Below are 17,633 nucleotides of genomic sequence, written 5' to 3' on the forward strand. Positions count from 1 at the left end.
TTTCAAGTTTAAGCCATCAACTGTACTTAGAAGAAACGGTACTATTGCTCAGCTAAACAAGAGTTTTCTCAACCTGCAGATAGGAAGCAGCCCCCAGGCTTTGATCTATAATCTTGTTAAATCCTAAGTAAATTGTGGTTACATTTTTTTTTTCTTTGAATGATAACGTTTCAGAAGTCACACCAAGGTTAATTTACTGCCAGATCTGCAGTCAGGAAAACACTTACATATAACCTGTCTGTCAACATAGCAGAGCCTGCACATCTGAAAAACACATCATGACTCAATATTTAAAAAAAGACAGAAAGAAAAGAACAAACAAATTCCCTTAAAATCACCAAAATTAAACTTTTGGAGCATGTGTCAATGTTCAGATTTATAACAAATTAAGATGCTCTAAAATGACCTTAAGCCAACAATTTGTGAATAAAAACCCTTCTTTTCATTTAACCAGTTCTGCAAAAGAGAGTTGGCAATCATTGCTCCACAGTGATATAAAAGGCTTATTGGCAGTAATCACTCGAAATAAGAGTCATTGCCACCAAGGGGGCAATTACTTTTTCACCAAATAAGTTAAATGACTTGTTTTAATCTAAGTGGGAACAAAATATATATATATATATATATATATATATATATATATATATATATATATATATATATATATATATATATATATATATATATATATATATATATATTGTTTCACAACTTTTCTTTGTGTTAAATAATGTTAACTTGTCTTTCTCTTTCAAAAAAAAGGGAAAGAAAATGTCCTTATCTGGTACTAGATTTGCATGATGATGAACACAATAGAAAGGAAAGGGAAAAAACAACATAGGTGTGAGAGGACAGCTCATTTTGTATGCTCATGTTAGCCATTAACAAAAAATAAATCTCTAAAAGTTAATTTTTACATAGACGAAATAATAGAAAGCTGCAGCTTTTCAGTAATATGCTTAACTTTTTCAGGATAAATATAGTTGATTAACTTATCCATCCATCCATCCATTTTCTTGCACCCTTTTTCCCTCAGTGGGGTCGGGAGGGTTGCTGGTGCCCATCTCCAGCCAACGTTTCGGGCGAGAGGCGGGGTCACCCTGGACAGGTCGCCAGTCTGTCGCAGGGCAACACAGGGACAGACGGGACACACAACCATGCACACACACTCACACCTAGGGGCAATTTGGAGAGGCCAATTAACCTGACAGTCATGTTTTTGGACTGTGGGAGGAAACCAGAGTACCTGGAGAAAACCCACGCATGCATAGGGAGAACATGGAGACTCCATGCAGAAAGACCCCAGGCCGGGAATCGAACCCAGAACCTTCTTGCTGCAAGGCAACAGCTCTACCAACTGCGCCACTGTGCAGCCCGATTAACTTATCCATTTTTTTTTTTTTTTTACTTTTTGTTCATTGAAAATCTTTGGTAGCATACGCCAAACAGTTTTAGGAGGCAATACATACAAAAAGTAGAATGTCAGTGCGTTGCTTTATTAGTATAAGTGAAACTAACTATATGTAGAAAAACTCAGTGTTGTTTGAAAATATTGTTAAGCAATGCATTTTTAGCTGCAACAGAAATAATTGTATTTTCTTGCTGCAGCTCCACTTTATGCGACTCACAATACCTTTAAATATAGACGCTCATACATTGGAAGAACATTTTTTTTCTTAAGATTAATTTCTATTTAATCTCAGCAATTCACATGCTTTTGTTTACCTCCCGCCACTGTTGAAACCTTGTGTTTAGACACCTGCTTCCAAGCACAAGTTGAAATAATGCATAACTTTTTAGATATTCAACAAAGTACACAAGCATGTAATGCTGCTTTGGTCTACATTTTGCCTGAATGGTTTTCCATTAAAGTAAACAAACAGCGAAGAGAAGAGAGAGACACAGAAGTATTCTGTTTCTTTCACAGACTCACTGAATACAAACAAGCGAGCTATCACATACAAACAAAAACAAATTATGCACTGGGAAACACTATCCACCACCCTGCATTATGCCGGCAACTTGCTTTGACTGGGAACAGTAGGTAGGAAATTGCTGTCTGCTTAGGATAAAAAACAAATAAAAATGGTCCGGCTGCCGCATATGTTACAGATGATTAGCTGCTACAGAACTGCTATTGGTAAGATCATTTACCATGAAATTAATTATTAGGACTTGAACTTCAGCCTATTGCCTTTTCTGTGACTGTCCTGTGAGGAAAAATAAACGTGTTGGATTTCTTGGAACGTGCTTCTATATCGTGGCGACATCAGTTATTAGCTGTAAAAAGCATCAGTGATTGATATTAGTATTTACGCTTTTTTTTCTTGTCTCAAAGTGATAGTGTATTTGTAATTGTACAGCAGCATACAATGTGTACACATTACAATTAGAAGCATTGAAAAAATAAAAAAATAAAATAAAAATTGTGCTGCTGCTGCCCATAGGATTTAAATAGGATTTAAATGAAACAGCATCTTTGATATTAGGTGATCAAACACTACTTGGGAGGAGAGCAGCACCCACAACATGTCACAAGCATCAGGGAGTCTTGCCTAAGGTGTGAGTGGGACTGCTTGGTCAGCCTTGTCTCTAAACCTCCTGCATGCAGCAGAATGTGTAGAAGCCTACCCTGGCCGTTACCTTCCTACTCAATGCTCCGTCTGGACTTTCTCTCATTCAGCTGGATTTCTCCAGAACAATTCAAACCGGGCTGATCAGCAAGCAGAAGGAGGAGTTGTGGAAACTGACGTTGATTTTCTGCGCTGTTTTAGAATTGTAGTCTGACTGTAGTTGTAGCGATGGCAGCGGAGGAAGTGAAAGAAGGCATTCAGTCCGTGTTCGCCACGCTTCCAAATGCTGAATCAACGTCAGCAGCCTTCTCGGTTGGTTCTCTCTTCGCAGTGATGGATGGTTGTTTACAGGCAATTTATGGTAAACTTCATGGAATGAACTAGTGTATTGCGTACAGCCAAATGTTAGCAATTGAGTAAAATTTAAAACTTAAACTGACTCCATGCCTCCAGCAAGCAATCATCTCTCACTAGCCAAGGGTCCAGTTGCTCGAATAAAATGTCAAACAAGGGGCTGTTTAAAACCAAACTAGTATTTTTTGTTTTCAACTTAAATTATTCACAAGAAATGTATTAAAAGATGACATTTTACATTCTGAAGTGCATAGAAGAAGAATGTAGTTGTGTTTTCTAATGTTTAGGCACCTTTAGACTTTCTCATGCAGTTATCAAACATTATTTTCTACTGGGAGACATGAGCTGTATTGTTCCAGCACACAATTTTTGTTTCTGTACTGAATTACAGCTTCATCCATTCAGTATTCAAAAAACAGTTTTTAATATTATGTTATAACTGCAAAGCACTTGTTTGAACATAAGGGTTACGTTTTTATTTAATTTATTTTGTTCCCCTTTGATCAGACTACTCTACCCACATGCTAACTACATTTTCTTTGTATCCTGCAATATCAGAGTAATCAGTTTTTATCCACAGTATTAGGCACTTTGATAAGTCGGCTTAAGCTTTAAATCATAATTATTTTGGATAATAAAGAAGCTTATGTATTGGATGAGCTCTATATTTTCATCAAATTTTATGAGATTAACACACATTCATAATGATCTTTTCTAATTAGCAGACAATTAAATTTAAACTAATTTGTTGTTAATGTCAAAAGGAACAGTGCGATATAAAGAAAACATTTTTTAGCATTCAAAGCAGCAACTTAGGTGAAAAAAGTTTTTAAATGACCGACTTGTGTCGGATTAATAAAAACAATTTCAAACTGGATTGCTGATGTAAGAGTTTCACATAAGTCAGAATTAGTATATATATATATATATATATATATATATATATATATATATATATATATATATATATATATATATATATATATATATATATATATATATATATATAACTGAAATACTCCTAACGTGGTGACAAGACCTTTCCTGTCTTATCCTCAAATGCTTTTGGAGCTTATAACTTGCAATGAATAATCTGCATGGTAACATATCTTCTTGACCATGTCAAGTGTAAAAAAGCATTGAAATGAATAGGAGATATATTCATGTAGAGCTTGATAAGTTACAATATTAGGTTTTGGAACATTCTCTTGCAACTATGAGTTTCCCACTCAGATTCAAAATCATTAAACATCTGCTGTGCTGGATCATAACCAGATTCATTTACTTTTAGAGCTGCATGGTGGCTGTGGTGTTTGATGTAGTGGTTGTAATAGCAAGAAGTTTCAGACATAGAATGTGTCTGCGTCAAGTTTGCATGCTGCTATGGAGCAGGCATGGGCTTATCTCGAGTAATCTTGTTTCTCCCAGTGGTTAAAAACCATGCATGATGGGATAATAGGACAAATTGCCCTGAGGTATAAGTATGCGTTTCAGTGTCGCATGTCTCTGTGGTGGCGCCGGTGCGCTGCGATGGACTGGCAACATGTCCAGTGTGTAAACTGCCTCTCACCCGTTGACCACTAGAAAAAAGGAACCAGCCTCCATGACACTGCACAGGAGTAAGCTGTTATAGAAAAATGACCTAATGGATGACTGCATGAATGCATCTGTCTTTCCATGATATGTGTGTCTGCGCTCCTTTTATCAGGCAACCAAGTAAGTTGAACTTGCAGAAGAAAAACAGACGTCTTTGTCATTGCATCAAAAGACCCAGAAAGTAGATTGTCCCAAGTGAAAATAAAGGTTGTTTGATAAAGCCTTTGTATAAAAAGAGTGAAAGCCCGATAAAATAGTTTCATGAGGATGTCATTTGAACAAAGGCCCGCAGAGAACAATGGTCAGGATGGCAGAAACTGCCAAGGAGGAAGAGTCTCTGGTAATGTTGTCTTTTATCTATCCTAGAGTCTTTTAACGTTTAGGTTTCTGGAGAGAAAAAAAACAAAAACAAAACATGAACAAGCTGCTTTGTGTAAAAGCATGTTTGGTTGTTACATTAAGAGATGTAGTTTGAGAAGCGGAAACATTAGCGACAGAGATAAGACCTGGATATTTTGAAAATGGCACAAGGGACAAGAACCTGGCTAATGATGATGATCTCATTATGGTAGTGGCCGCCCGATCTGCTGTGTCTTTGTGTCATTTTGGAGGGTATCTTGCACAAAAATAAAACTACAAAAGCAAAATATTTCAGTCCATTAGGTCAAGACAAGCACCTGTTTACTTCAAGTCTTTATTCTAAAAAAAGAAAAAGATATTTGATGTCTCATGACAAGAAAAGACATTTTGTAATTGCTATAAAAATGTATCTCTTCAGTTGCTAGTTTCATTTAGGTCTAGTTTATGACCCTACACAGAGAAAACTAATACTGGTTATTTTCTGCCTCAGAATAAGGGCTAATGGTCCTGGTCAATTTGCAGTGTTTTAGTAATTAATAATAATAATAATAAAATGCAAAGCTACATTTAGCAGAGCTGAAACTTCCCATCTAAATACCAGTTTAATGAGGGATATACATAATATATGTTTTGTTTCTTCTTTTACTACGGCTAAATAGAATTACAACAAGAAATGTACTGAAATGTAAGCAGAAACATGACGAAAAAAATCGCATTTGACAGATAAAGCTATACAGGAACATAAATAGAAAATTGGCTATTGGGAAGATAGCACAGTTTCCCCAATTTTTCAGAGTTTAAACACAAAAGCTCTTTTCACATAGGAGCAGCAGAGGCAGAAATAATTTAAAAAATACCCAATTGTTGGCAGCATATTTATGCTTGTTTCTTTTTCCAACTCAGCAACTTTATCTTAATTCTTCTGCTATGGGCTACGAAAGAAATAAAAGAAAAATGAGCAAAAATGTATCAATGTAAAATACATTTTTGTTGCACAAACCAATAAATACTGTTCACCAGTCTGACACAACTCACCTGATTTAAATCTGCAAAAATCTTAACCTGTACGTGAAAAATCAAACTGTCTGGGCAGGTATGCGACCCCCATTGTTCAAAAAGCCAACAAACTCCCCAGGCTATTAATTTGATGAACAGAGGGAAGAGAATTCATTTCTCGTCTATTATAAGGGGGGGGGAAGTCACAACCATTTCACAATTGCATAAATATCTTTCAAATTTGAGAAATTCACATCAACTGCCAACGTCAAACAGACCTCCCTGCTGCATCGATTTACTCTTGATCCCTCAAAGCCGGATAATCATGGCTGTGTAAATAGCCATTATTTCCACAAGATAAACAGAGAGCCAACTAAACAAATGTGTGCTTCTGTACCTATTTGATGTAATGAAATCACAAATAGGATTTCATGACGGCTAATAGGGTTGTAGGTTATTATGAATCACCGAACACGCTTTGATTATTATTTATTTTGCACATGTACACGTCACTTTCTAACAAATTATTTCATGCACAGGTAGAATTTGATGCGAATTCAATGAAAACTAAACACACTCCGTAGCAGAAAGTGCCACAGAACGGGGACTTCGGAGGACAGCGTGGCGAGAGCGGCACCTAGATCACATGGACTGTAACTCATAAACACATCAAGCTTTCCCATTCAGTGCTCAGGGCCTCGTCTGCTCCGCTCTATAGTTAACTGTCTCTGAGTGTCAAATCCTTCATCCTGATGCAGGAGACATACATAGAGAAGAATTGCTGTGTCTCTCATTTTATGGTTGTAGATGTCGGCAGAGGGTGGAACTGAAGAGTGAGTCAGTAGTAGTTAACTTTGTAGCTAATGCTCTGTGGCAGTTGCACAGGTTTCTTCAGCTCTGCTTAAGGCGCAGAGGAGAGCTGGTCGAACCACGACCGTGTCACAGTTCTCACTCAGGCAAGCCAGGTGATTTAGCAACATATTGAAGTTGGAATAAGGAGGCAGTGGGAGACTGCTTCCTCAGAAAAGGCAAGAGGTCACTGCAGGGTACAGAGGATAAAAGAGAAGAAGAGGCCAAGATGTCCGTATTTAGCCCCAGGTGGTGTTAGATAGCATTTATTATAGATGAAATTTCATCCTTCTCAAAAAAGTCAGTTCAGGTGAAGTCTGTTTAGTTAATGATTTTTTTTCCCCCTCAGTTTTGAGAGACTGGAATGTACAATGTAAAATCCCATATGCCACAGTTAGTGCAGCGCATACCAATCTTAAGGAGTTGGAAAGCTTTTTGAGACAGCTAGATGGTGGTGCCATGTAGAAATGTGGTATACATGCTCAGGCAGTGTTTGCATTTCAAGTTCCCAGCTTTAGGCAGTTGTAGTGTCAGACTTACTTAGCTCAACTAGCTGTGTGCCTGTTGATTGCAATTTTAACCTGACTTCAGGCACTAGAAGAAGAGAGATTCTAAGGAGGAAATTATCCTTAAATGGTTGTTTTTTTAAAGTCTAGCTTGTCAAGGAATGACCAAACCACAAGCTACAGATAGTTAAAATACTAATATGTATTTTAATGGTGGCATGTTTCACCATTTTTTTTCTTCTAGCAATTCTCCTTATAGTGGATTGTTTTTACTCTTTAGCAAAAATGTAGGTTTTATGGATGAAGTAAATTCTAATGCCCAGTTAAAGGTGTGTGCTTTAATTATCTCCTTGAATTTCCATTGTCTTGGTTAAAAAAAAACAACAAAAAAACAACACAACTGGTTAATGCGTTTTAATACAATTTAATATTAGGGCTGCACAGTATATCCTAAATATACTGTCAATGCAAATCAATATGTGTAACTGCAATATTGCTAAACATATTTGGAATTCAATATGTGTTGACTGTTATATAATTTATAATTATATAATAATATATGAGCTAAATCTGTAAACTATAGTGTGTGCAGTGGTATTTTTTGCATATTTTTTCAATAGTTGTGTTCTTGTGCTAAAAGTTAGCTAATGGTCAGTTTCCATTGGACATCTCCTCCATGGATACATGAATTTAGCAGATGGCATTTAATGCTTTTAAAGAAACATGCCATTAAAAATGCAAATGTTCAAAAATGGATTTATTTTTTATTGTATTCAACAGGACATTACATTTACAAATTTGTCTATTTTCAAAAATCCCAGATTGCAAAATAAAGTAAGGTGTAAGGTTTGTTTTTTCATTTATTAAAAGGAAGCTGACGTGTGGTTTCTTTAAAAAAAAACACATAAATAATGTGTAAAAGGAGACAAAGCTGAGCTGCCGAGTTTAAAATATCACTTTTGAGAAATAAGCTCCACAATCATACAATAATTTGTGTTTTTAATGAAACAAAAGGAAGAAAAATTCCCACATGTGAACAAGACATTAAAAGAATATCTGAACATATTTTCAGAATATAAATCTGCATAAGCCCTTTTAACACAAGAAAATCTCAAAATAACAAACAGCAGTAATAATCACAAACCCAAACATTGTTGTGTGACTGAACAACAAGATGCACCCCAGTGTTAAACATAACTTATGTACATAAACAAACAAACAAACACACACAACGTGCCCTTTCATCCAAGCTTGCAATTTGGAAAATGGGTCAGATGTGACTGAGATGTATGTATCTTTGTGTTTATCTTTGTGAGTTTGTATTTGTGTCTCTGTGGCAAAGCGTGCGAGAGTGACTAATCAACTTTTATTGTGATCATGGCAGAATGCAGATGTTTTGCACAACTGTCTCGCTGTGATTTAATGATGAAAAGCAGAAGGAAGAGGAATTAGACTCTGGAGAGGTGGCAGGAGCAAACTGCATCAATATAGGAGTCAGAATAAAAGATGCAGAGATTGTGATTTATATGTCACTTTTTATTTCAGTGTTACTTACAGAAAGGCGTTTGGAAACTGTTTGTATCTTTGTGTCTTTCATCTTTTTTTAACGTTTCAAAAAAAAAAAAAATGTTTTTAACTGTTTTTCATGTCATCAAAATAGAGCCTGACTGAGACTGCAGCATTTTATACATGAGCCCAAAGGAAAACTCCATGCTATGTTGACTAGAGGCAACGTCTATCAGCTGTTAATGTGTCACTAGATTTGATGCTTTATTGAATGTAGCAGCTTGTCACAACTGGCAGAAACTCTGTGGATCAGAGTTTCATACTTAAATGCTCTTGCAAAAATTGCATAGTATATATATATATATATATATATATATATATATATATATATATATATATATATATATATATATATATATATATATATATTAACATGATTCAGCTTATTCTCTTTATGTTTTAATGTTGGGCAAATAAAACTGTATGGTCAGTTCAGTGAATTATTAATTAAGTCGTTTGCTAAGCAAAGCCGTAGAACAGATTGTAGAAGGAGAAAAAAAAAATCAATCAACACCAGCAGTGGAACGCAGAAGGGGGGTGAAAAAAAAACACACGCATTTTCTAAAACGACCAGCAGATGGCAGAGCACCTTTGGTGTCTTAAAGAGAGAGCAGGGCAGAGATGGAGGGGGAGTAAGGAGATCTTTTGGTGAGTGAGTTTTGTTTTCCTGGTTGACTGATCTCCCTTCGTGGTTTGATTGTGAGAATGGACTCGTGGGAAGTGTTCGCTCACCGCAGGTGTCAGGCTGCTGTTAGATAAGATTATTTGTGGTGGTGAGGAGGTTAGTTGCATTATTTTGTGTGTGTGTGTGTGTGTGTGTGTGTGTGTGTGTGTGTGTGTGTGTGTGTGTGTGTGTGTGTGTGTGCGTGTGTGTGTGTGTTTGCAAACGTGTCTGCGTGTGCGTGCTGACATTATGTGTGCGTCTTCTCATTAAATGTTGGCCTGATAGGAAGGCTATATTGTGTTCATTTGGAACACGATACAACACAGAAGTTGTTTTGAACTTGCATACTGAGCTCCATATGGTCAAACTCGGGAGGAGAAAGACACAGAGGCAGGGAGGGATTTTAGTTTCATAAGCCCTACCCCCTTTTTTTTTGTTAAATTAAATTAAGGTGCTGCTGTTTAAAGTCTGAGAGAGCAGTTTTTTGCAGCGGATTTTAATGTGAAAGATATAATTTTTGAGTTAAGATGTAGTTTCACATGATGTTTTTATTTGAAAGAAAAGTAGAAAACAAAATCTAAGCCATGTAAACAGTCATCAGAATGTATTAATGTTCAGGGTATGATTTGTGGCACATGAATTGTGGCTTCATCCAGAATGAAGAGAAGATAAATACTGGGTGGTCCACAGCAGCATAATCTTCTCTTTGGTCTCCATTTAGTGTCTTGCTGTTCTTCCAGCTCCACCAATCAGGGAAAGACACCTGCACACCCAAATTAACATAATGAGTAGGACTTTTACGACCTTACTGGTAACAATGATATTTTAGGTTCCAGAAGAGCTGTATTAAAAAGAGATTCCTTTACATTTGTAACATCACAGATCTGCAGCTATTACACCTATAGCTGTTCATTATAGCTATACCTTATTATTTTATCAATAGATATTTTTGCAATGGGACACTATTGCTTTTCAGCAAGAAGGTCCTGAGTTTGATCTTTCTGCATGCATTTTGCATGTTCTCCCTGTGCATGCGCAAGTCCTCTCTGAGGACTCTGACTTCCCCTCACTGTCCAATTAGATGGGACAGTGTGTGTGTGTGTGCATGGTTATTTTGTGTGTCTCTTTGTTGCCCCATGATGAACTGCCAGCATGTCCATGTTGTAGCCCTCTTCTCACACAGTGATCACTGGACATTGGATGGTTTTTTTTCTCTTTGCCCTCTTTTTCTACATCTTTTCTACATCGTTACTGTACATCTCACTTGCACATGCATAATCCAGGCTGCCCACCACAGTCTAGTCAGTAGTTTTCTTTTTGCATACAAAAAAATCTTTCCAGGAAATGTTTGCTACAATTGTCAGGATCTCTGTAGCACCAAGCTCAACTTTTGTTTGTTCTTTCAAGGTGTTGCTGGAGTTTGAAGTAATTAATGAAAGAATAACCTAATAATGTGGTGCCCCTCGTGTCTGAGTGCAGTAATCATCAGATGCTCTTTTCTGAACTATTTCTTCAGTGCTAAATTCATTGGCAGCCTAGATATTCATACATATTCTCAACTTCAAAATTTCTCAGAATACAGAACAAAATTTTCTCTTGGAGATAGTTGGAAATTTGTGCAGAAAGATGCTCAGAGAAACCAGATTCGGTCTGTGCTATGCATTATTATAGGATTCTTACTTGAACTGTTTTCCTTGTTTTTTGTTTTGTTTTTTTTATATATATATTTTATATATATATATTTTACCCTCTAGTGGTCTTTATAGAACAGTAAATGGACAGGAAACTGGGAAGAGAGAGAAAGGAAAGACGAGCAATAATCCGCCCAATGAAATCAGGACAACCGGATCACGGACTACAGCCTCTGCACATGGTGCACATGCTTATCCACCCAGCTCTCTTAACCCTTGCGTGTGCGAGGACTGAGGCAAACGTAGAGGACTATGGCAAATGATACAAGTTTTACGTGTGTGGGGTCGGTTGGACCCCATTTCTACATACAAGGCTTTAACAGTTTTCTTTTTACCTCAAGCTTGTAATCTAGTTTGCTCATGATTGCTGTGGATGCTGCATTAGCTTGTTACTGTAATAAGAATGACTGACGACATCCACAGGTGTAACGGACATCTTCAAAGTTTTTGTTGACTTTGCACCATGACGCTGTTGTGTATGCTGGATGAAATGTAAATGAGTCATCGAGTCAAAGAGATGCTTACAGTAGTTGTTTTCAAACAAGTTCTTCAGCTTGCTTAAGGAATCACTTTAGCAATACAAATTTGGCTATAAATATTCATTCAGAAAAAAAGTTGCCCTTTAAAATGTAGTCGATTAGTTTGTCACAAAAACGATTTTTTTTTTTCTTTGAATGGTACATCATTCCAGCTTTGCAAAAGCTTAAATATTCATAATGATTACAAAACTGAGAAGCAGCTATTAAGTCAGTTTTTATTCCTGGAGAATATATTTATCAGAGTTTTACACAAAACTGTCCATTTTGACACATTTGAGACACACTTTCCTCACAGGTATGAGAGCACCAAAGCGTGAACATTTTCTAAAGTAATTTTCCGGTTTTGTTAGAATTTAAACCACACAGCAGATCAGTGGCACTATTTGCTTTGTGTTTGTTAAAGTAAGTGTGTTTGGTCAGGCAAATTATAAAAACAAGCGGATAATAAGGGTTAGCAGGCATGATAAGCCATAATATCTTGTAAACTGGCAGCAGGGATACTTTAAGCCGGTCTTATGCTAATATTACCACGAGTGACTGTCAGCTAAAGAAAAACACAAATATCTTCAAACATGCTTAAACCCATTTAATAACCACATGCACAAACTCGGACAGAAATCTCCCGCAGACATAAATAGTGCATGACATACAAAGCTGGAACATTATTTACTTTGTTTTTGTTTAGCATGAAATTGTACACAAAGTGAAATAATTAATTGTTCAGTAATTGTCTGGCACTAAATATTAATGCTTTTTGTACAAATAGGACCCCGAGGAAATACTCTTAACTGGTTGAGCACTAAAGTGCAGCAGATACATACATCGACCTGTCTGAAACAGATACATGTCGCATATGCGAATACTGCATACGTCATGTCATAGTGAGATACCGAGTCAAAACATTGCTGTTCTCTTCTCTGCACTTTGTCATGAGCCATTTTATCATTTTTTTCTTTATGTATTCCTACATGTGAAAATATATGTTTAAATATAATCGTCAGTATTTTTAATTCATTTATTGCTTTGCAATATGCATTTGTCTTTGACGTGAATGCACACATAAGGCCAGTGTCGTTGACATTTGCAGGAAGATAAACATTTACAGCTCCATTTAATTAGGTGCAGATACGCCAAACATGCCATCTTTAAGGCTTCTCTTAAAGATGAAAACCAGCGACTTCACAGTCACTGGTTTTACACGTGCACCGCATAGCTCATGTAAAACTGATAGCTGTGCTCTGGCTAATTAGCTGCACACAAACAAACAAAAGAGAAACCTTCTTTAAAGGTGGGTTATCCTACCCAGCTGGACTGTTGGTATGTCATCTTCATTTGAAATGCCACATCTGTTCATCTGCCTCTCTATAATTGCTAACAGTGACATTTATCCAGATTCACGCTGCTTTACAAGACCTTTACCTTTATTTAATTGTGTGCTGGATCTTCGACTTTCAGTTGTCATTGTTAAACTCTATCTATCTATCTATCTATCTATCTATCTATCTATCTATCTATCTATCTATCTATCTATCTATCTATCTATCTATCTATCTATCTATCTATCTATCTATCTATCTATCTATCTATCTATCTATCTATCTATCTATCTATCTATCTATCTATCTATCTATCTATCTATCTATCTATCTATCTATCTATCTCAGTTCTCACCACCATTTTTCTACAAATGAAGTACCTCTCCATCTTTTTCAACACCCTTTTCTTTTTTCTTCCTTTATACTACCTTTTTGTTTAATTGAATGTTGCACGCGCTCGGAGCAGTTCTAAAATATATAATGAGATGATTTGCATTAGACTGCAGATTGGGTGACCTTTGCTTTTGCCAATAATTACTATAAAACCCTCCTCTGTCTGTCATCGCCAAGGATGTGGCAGGGACCTCTCTATGCTCACAAAAGGTTAGCTGAAGGCTTCTGTCTGGACTTATGAAAAAGCCTGAGGAAAATGTCATTAGAGCACAAGAAAAAGACACTCGGAATTTACAATAGGAAATTCAATCAGGAAGGCTTTTAGGATGATCGGCGTATTTTTTTATTTATTTATTTTTTTCTGTTATTCTTGGGGGAGGGAGTTTCTTTTTTTTTTTTTTTTGAATCAGAAGTAACATTTCTAAGATGAATTGCACTAATTATCCCTGTTGGTGAAATCATTTATAAGTTTGAGCTTCCACAGATTAAAACTAAGTCAATTATTGGTCACTATCCAAACAGATTTTACAGCCTCAGCATAATAAATAACATGATTGAATGTTCAAATGTAACATCACAATAGATGCATTATTTGCATCATGACATGACATTTACATTGTGGCTACAGCTAGTTTATTAATCAGTTTGTTTACATTTTACTTTCAGTTCTTGCAACCACTGCATTTTATTACGACCAAATTTGCAATAAAGCTGCTCTCATTAACCCACACACACACAAACACACACACACATGCAAAGAAACAGCCATGTTCTCAAGCAGAAATATTGTCAAATATTGACTGTTAATGTTCACTCTTAAATAGAATGATGCTAAACATTGCCATGTTAGAAAATATATTATAAGACATGTAAAAAATAACACTTGTATAATCGAAAATTTCTTTGATCTTTCAGAGTACCGAATCTCAAAATAACAACCCACTGGGGAATGGTTTTGCTGACTTCAGGATCTACTTTGACTTTACCATTATCTAAACAAAGTGACAGGACAAACTAAATAGTGAGGTTGTTAATGTTCCTGCTGCTGATTTAAAACATGATTGTATCACCCAGCAAGGGAGGAGGAATTAATAACCATCATTATTTATGCCACGCATTCATTACACCACGTACCTATGAAAGAGATGGAACTTTTTATTTTTCATCCTGATTAATTTTTGTAACATTGCATGGTATGAATTCGCATGCTGTTACGGGTTGTCAATGTGCAGTGAAACGTGACTATATTTGCAATGCCTGAACTCCCTTCCCCGTGGATTACCAGAACAGGTCAAAGTAGACCTTTTAATTCAAAAAAATCGGTTCGCAACCCTAGTAGTCTGCATTATTTGTTCAAAATTATTCACGCACTGCTATCCCAATCAGGACTCGTTGTGTAATGCAGCAAGCATGAGCATGTTTGGCTCAATGTAAAGAAATACTTTGAAAAGAAAAGAAAACATGAGGGGGCAGAGCAGAGCACTAACATCAGAGGCTCTGTTTTGTGCTCTTGGTTCTAGTCACAGCGGCGCGTCACGTTTCACCTGCCGGATGGCTCTCAGGAGAGCTGCAGTGACAGCGGTCTGGGGGACCACGAGCCTGTAGGCAGTGGCTCTCTCCTCACACAACCTCTCCCTCTGGTGCAGGCGCAGGACGACTTCTACGAGCAGGCCTCCCCAGATAAGAGGACTGAAGCTGACGGCAACTCCGATCCTAACTCTGGTAAGTTGTAACATCTCTTCTCTTCAGTGCGTTATTGATTGCTTCAGATTTTTTTATTTATTTATTGTTTTCTTTCTCTGCCATTCTTCTGGAAATTGTCCTCTTGTAACATCAAGAACAGTTTCACACATTTCTACACGGTTTCTTAATTCCTTTGCTTTATTCCAATTTTGTAGACATTGTGCGAGACGTAATACTGCCTGCTTCTTTTCTCCAAAGCGCTCACACGTTGTATTCAACACGGTGAATTCTGAATATTTGTTCGGAAGTTCAGGTTGAGAAAATGGAACCGAATTACATTTTCCTTCCTGAAAAGGGATAATAAATTGTCATAAAAACAACATCTGTCTCTATAAAGGACTGAACACACCAAATGTCATTTAATTTAGAGTCATTTCATTGCACAAGTAGGTTTCTAGTGGATACATGAGCAGGTCATTCATTTCTCAGTTAATCATCCAGACTTGTTCATTCCTCCCAGGAGCAAACCTGGGCCTCCCAAAGGCTCCTCACCTATTTGTGAAACTCATTTGATTTATTTAGAGATGATTTCCCAGTTGGAAATCTTGATACTCAGCTGAAGATGTTAACTTCCCACTATTTCTGGTGGGAATGTACATCTCCGACCCAGTTTTCTCATTTTATCATTAAGAGGTGAGGCGTGCACAAAGACCAAACCCATCACCCGAAGGTCGATGCCAGCATGCCTGCTGAGGTTGAGGCAGCCAGCAGTACATAAAAACAAATGCTGTGCATAAACTGAGTTTGTGTGATATCATATTGACTCCAACTTAGCAGCTGCGGTCACAGTTGGCAGTAGCATTCGGTGAGTAAAGTTCAGACCCAGTGGCTCACTTTGCTTACAGAGCTACATGTGGACCTGCCATGTGCAGGGGCTGCGCAGAAAAATCCTCCATTTAGACAAAAAAAATAAAGTAAAATTTAGCTCATGATGAGTTTAAAAGGATTCTAGCCCACAACAGACAATATAGGCAGTGTATTCAGCATACAAAGAACTGTCCTGGCCCATAATCTGAAGGAGATCTTTGACCACACCAAGAATTAACAAATGTGCAAAATAGCAATTGGTTTTGATCAGTAGAGATAGAGACTCCTTTCACTCTACTCCTTCCACAGTAGAGTGAAAGGAGTGGTAACGGGTTCTTCTTACATAAATGTGTAGCACATTAAAAAAGTGCTTGATCTACTGTCATCTGTAGAATACTTAATTTAGGCAAACATGAAGAAGAACAGAATAAATCCTCAAAGTGTTGTGCAAGTAAGAGGCTTCACCATGGACAATGGGTGTATTTATTTCAGGTTACCATCATCTCTGTACTTAGTGAAAGGGATTTTGTTTGTTACTGTTGTTTGCCTGTCGGCAAACTCTTAGCAGTGACAGCAATGGTCTTTGATCACTGACCTGCTTCTTGGCAGGATAATGATTTTATGTCTTGTCAATGAGGGATGTGTTACCTGCTGTGGTACTCTCAAATATATGAACTCAGTTGTCCCAGGTTAACTAGTTTTCAGTTACTGTCTGTCAGACTTAAGCCACAGATTCTCTCTTGTGCTAAAGGTATAGTTTTACTTTATCTGTTGTCAAAAGGAAGTGATATATGAAGCATATTTTTACTTATGAGATAAGTAAAAAAAAAAAAGTATGTTCCCACAGTACTGAGAATGTTCCAACATAGTAAATGATTTTTGATGCGACCGTAATGGTGGGTGGTCTTTCATTTTTTTATTTTATTTTATTTAGGCTCTTAAAGGTAATAGTACTGCTTTTTGACAAAAATAATTCAAGTAGGAATGAAAATGACAAAATGGCTTGAATTATAAAATTATTATGGAACTTGGGGACATGAGTCTGTTGAGCACGTTAGAAAAAAGTGATTAGTTTTAACATGATTATGTTAAAGCCAGCTTTAGATAAATGTATTTGTAACAAGTTTAGTTATATATAGAAATCAACATTAACCTTTAGGACATATAAATTTTCTTGATTAATTGAAAGTATCTCTTGTTCATAAAGCAAGAGTTGGTATAGGCATATTGTCTGTAATTTACAAGCTATATTGTTGATAGATCAGACTATACTCTGATAAAGTGAATACAACTAATTGAATAACCTCCAGTGCTTACCCTTCTTTCAGTGGAAAAAAAACACAGAACTTTCTAATTATATCATGTTATACAGGAAAGCAATGAGACGTACGTAGGTTGCAGCTTTCATGTGAATTACCCACGCTTACAATGTAGGAGCTGAGAGAGTTAGGGTTCACTGACTCTCTCAGCTCCTATAAGTGGTTATCTCTTTTTTTTGCCTTGAGGAAATCTAGAAATCCTAACCAAACTAAAAACACGCAAAGAAACAAAGCAATAGAAACATTTGTTGAACAGAAGAGCGAATGACATGGCAGACAGACAGATTGTAAATAGAGACACGGCAATCAAGAAGCTGATTTAAATTTTTCGTTATCATGCGTTTAGTTTTGTGAACACGGA

The 17,633-nt window shown here is 36.7% G+C and overlaps 1 protein-coding gene across 4 annotated transcripts in view; it reads left to right on the forward strand.

Annotated features, from left to right (window-relative positions):
* pcdh9 (protocadherin 9) overlaps positions 1-17,633 on the forward strand; it is a 210,437-nt gene that overhangs the window by 141,929 nt on the left and 50,875 nt on the right. For 2 of the 4 annotated variants that reach the window (XM_008404417.3, XM_008404416.3), the window contains one exon: positions 14,924-15,125. In XM_008404417.3, the coding sequence (XP_008402639.1) occupies positions 14,924-15,125 (202 nt within the window). The remainder of the gene's footprint in view (positions 1-14,923; positions 15,126-17,633) is intronic. The other 2 variants (XM_008404419.3, XM_008404418.3) reach the window with 1 other exon arrangement.

The sequence above is a fragment of the Poecilia reticulata genome, chromosome 3, assembly GCF_904066995.2.
Source record: "Poecilia reticulata chromosome 3, P_reticulata-male-v2, whole genome shotgun sequence".
NCBI lineage: Eukaryota > Metazoa > Chordata > Actinopteri > Cyprinodontiformes > Poeciliidae > Poecilia > Poecilia reticulata.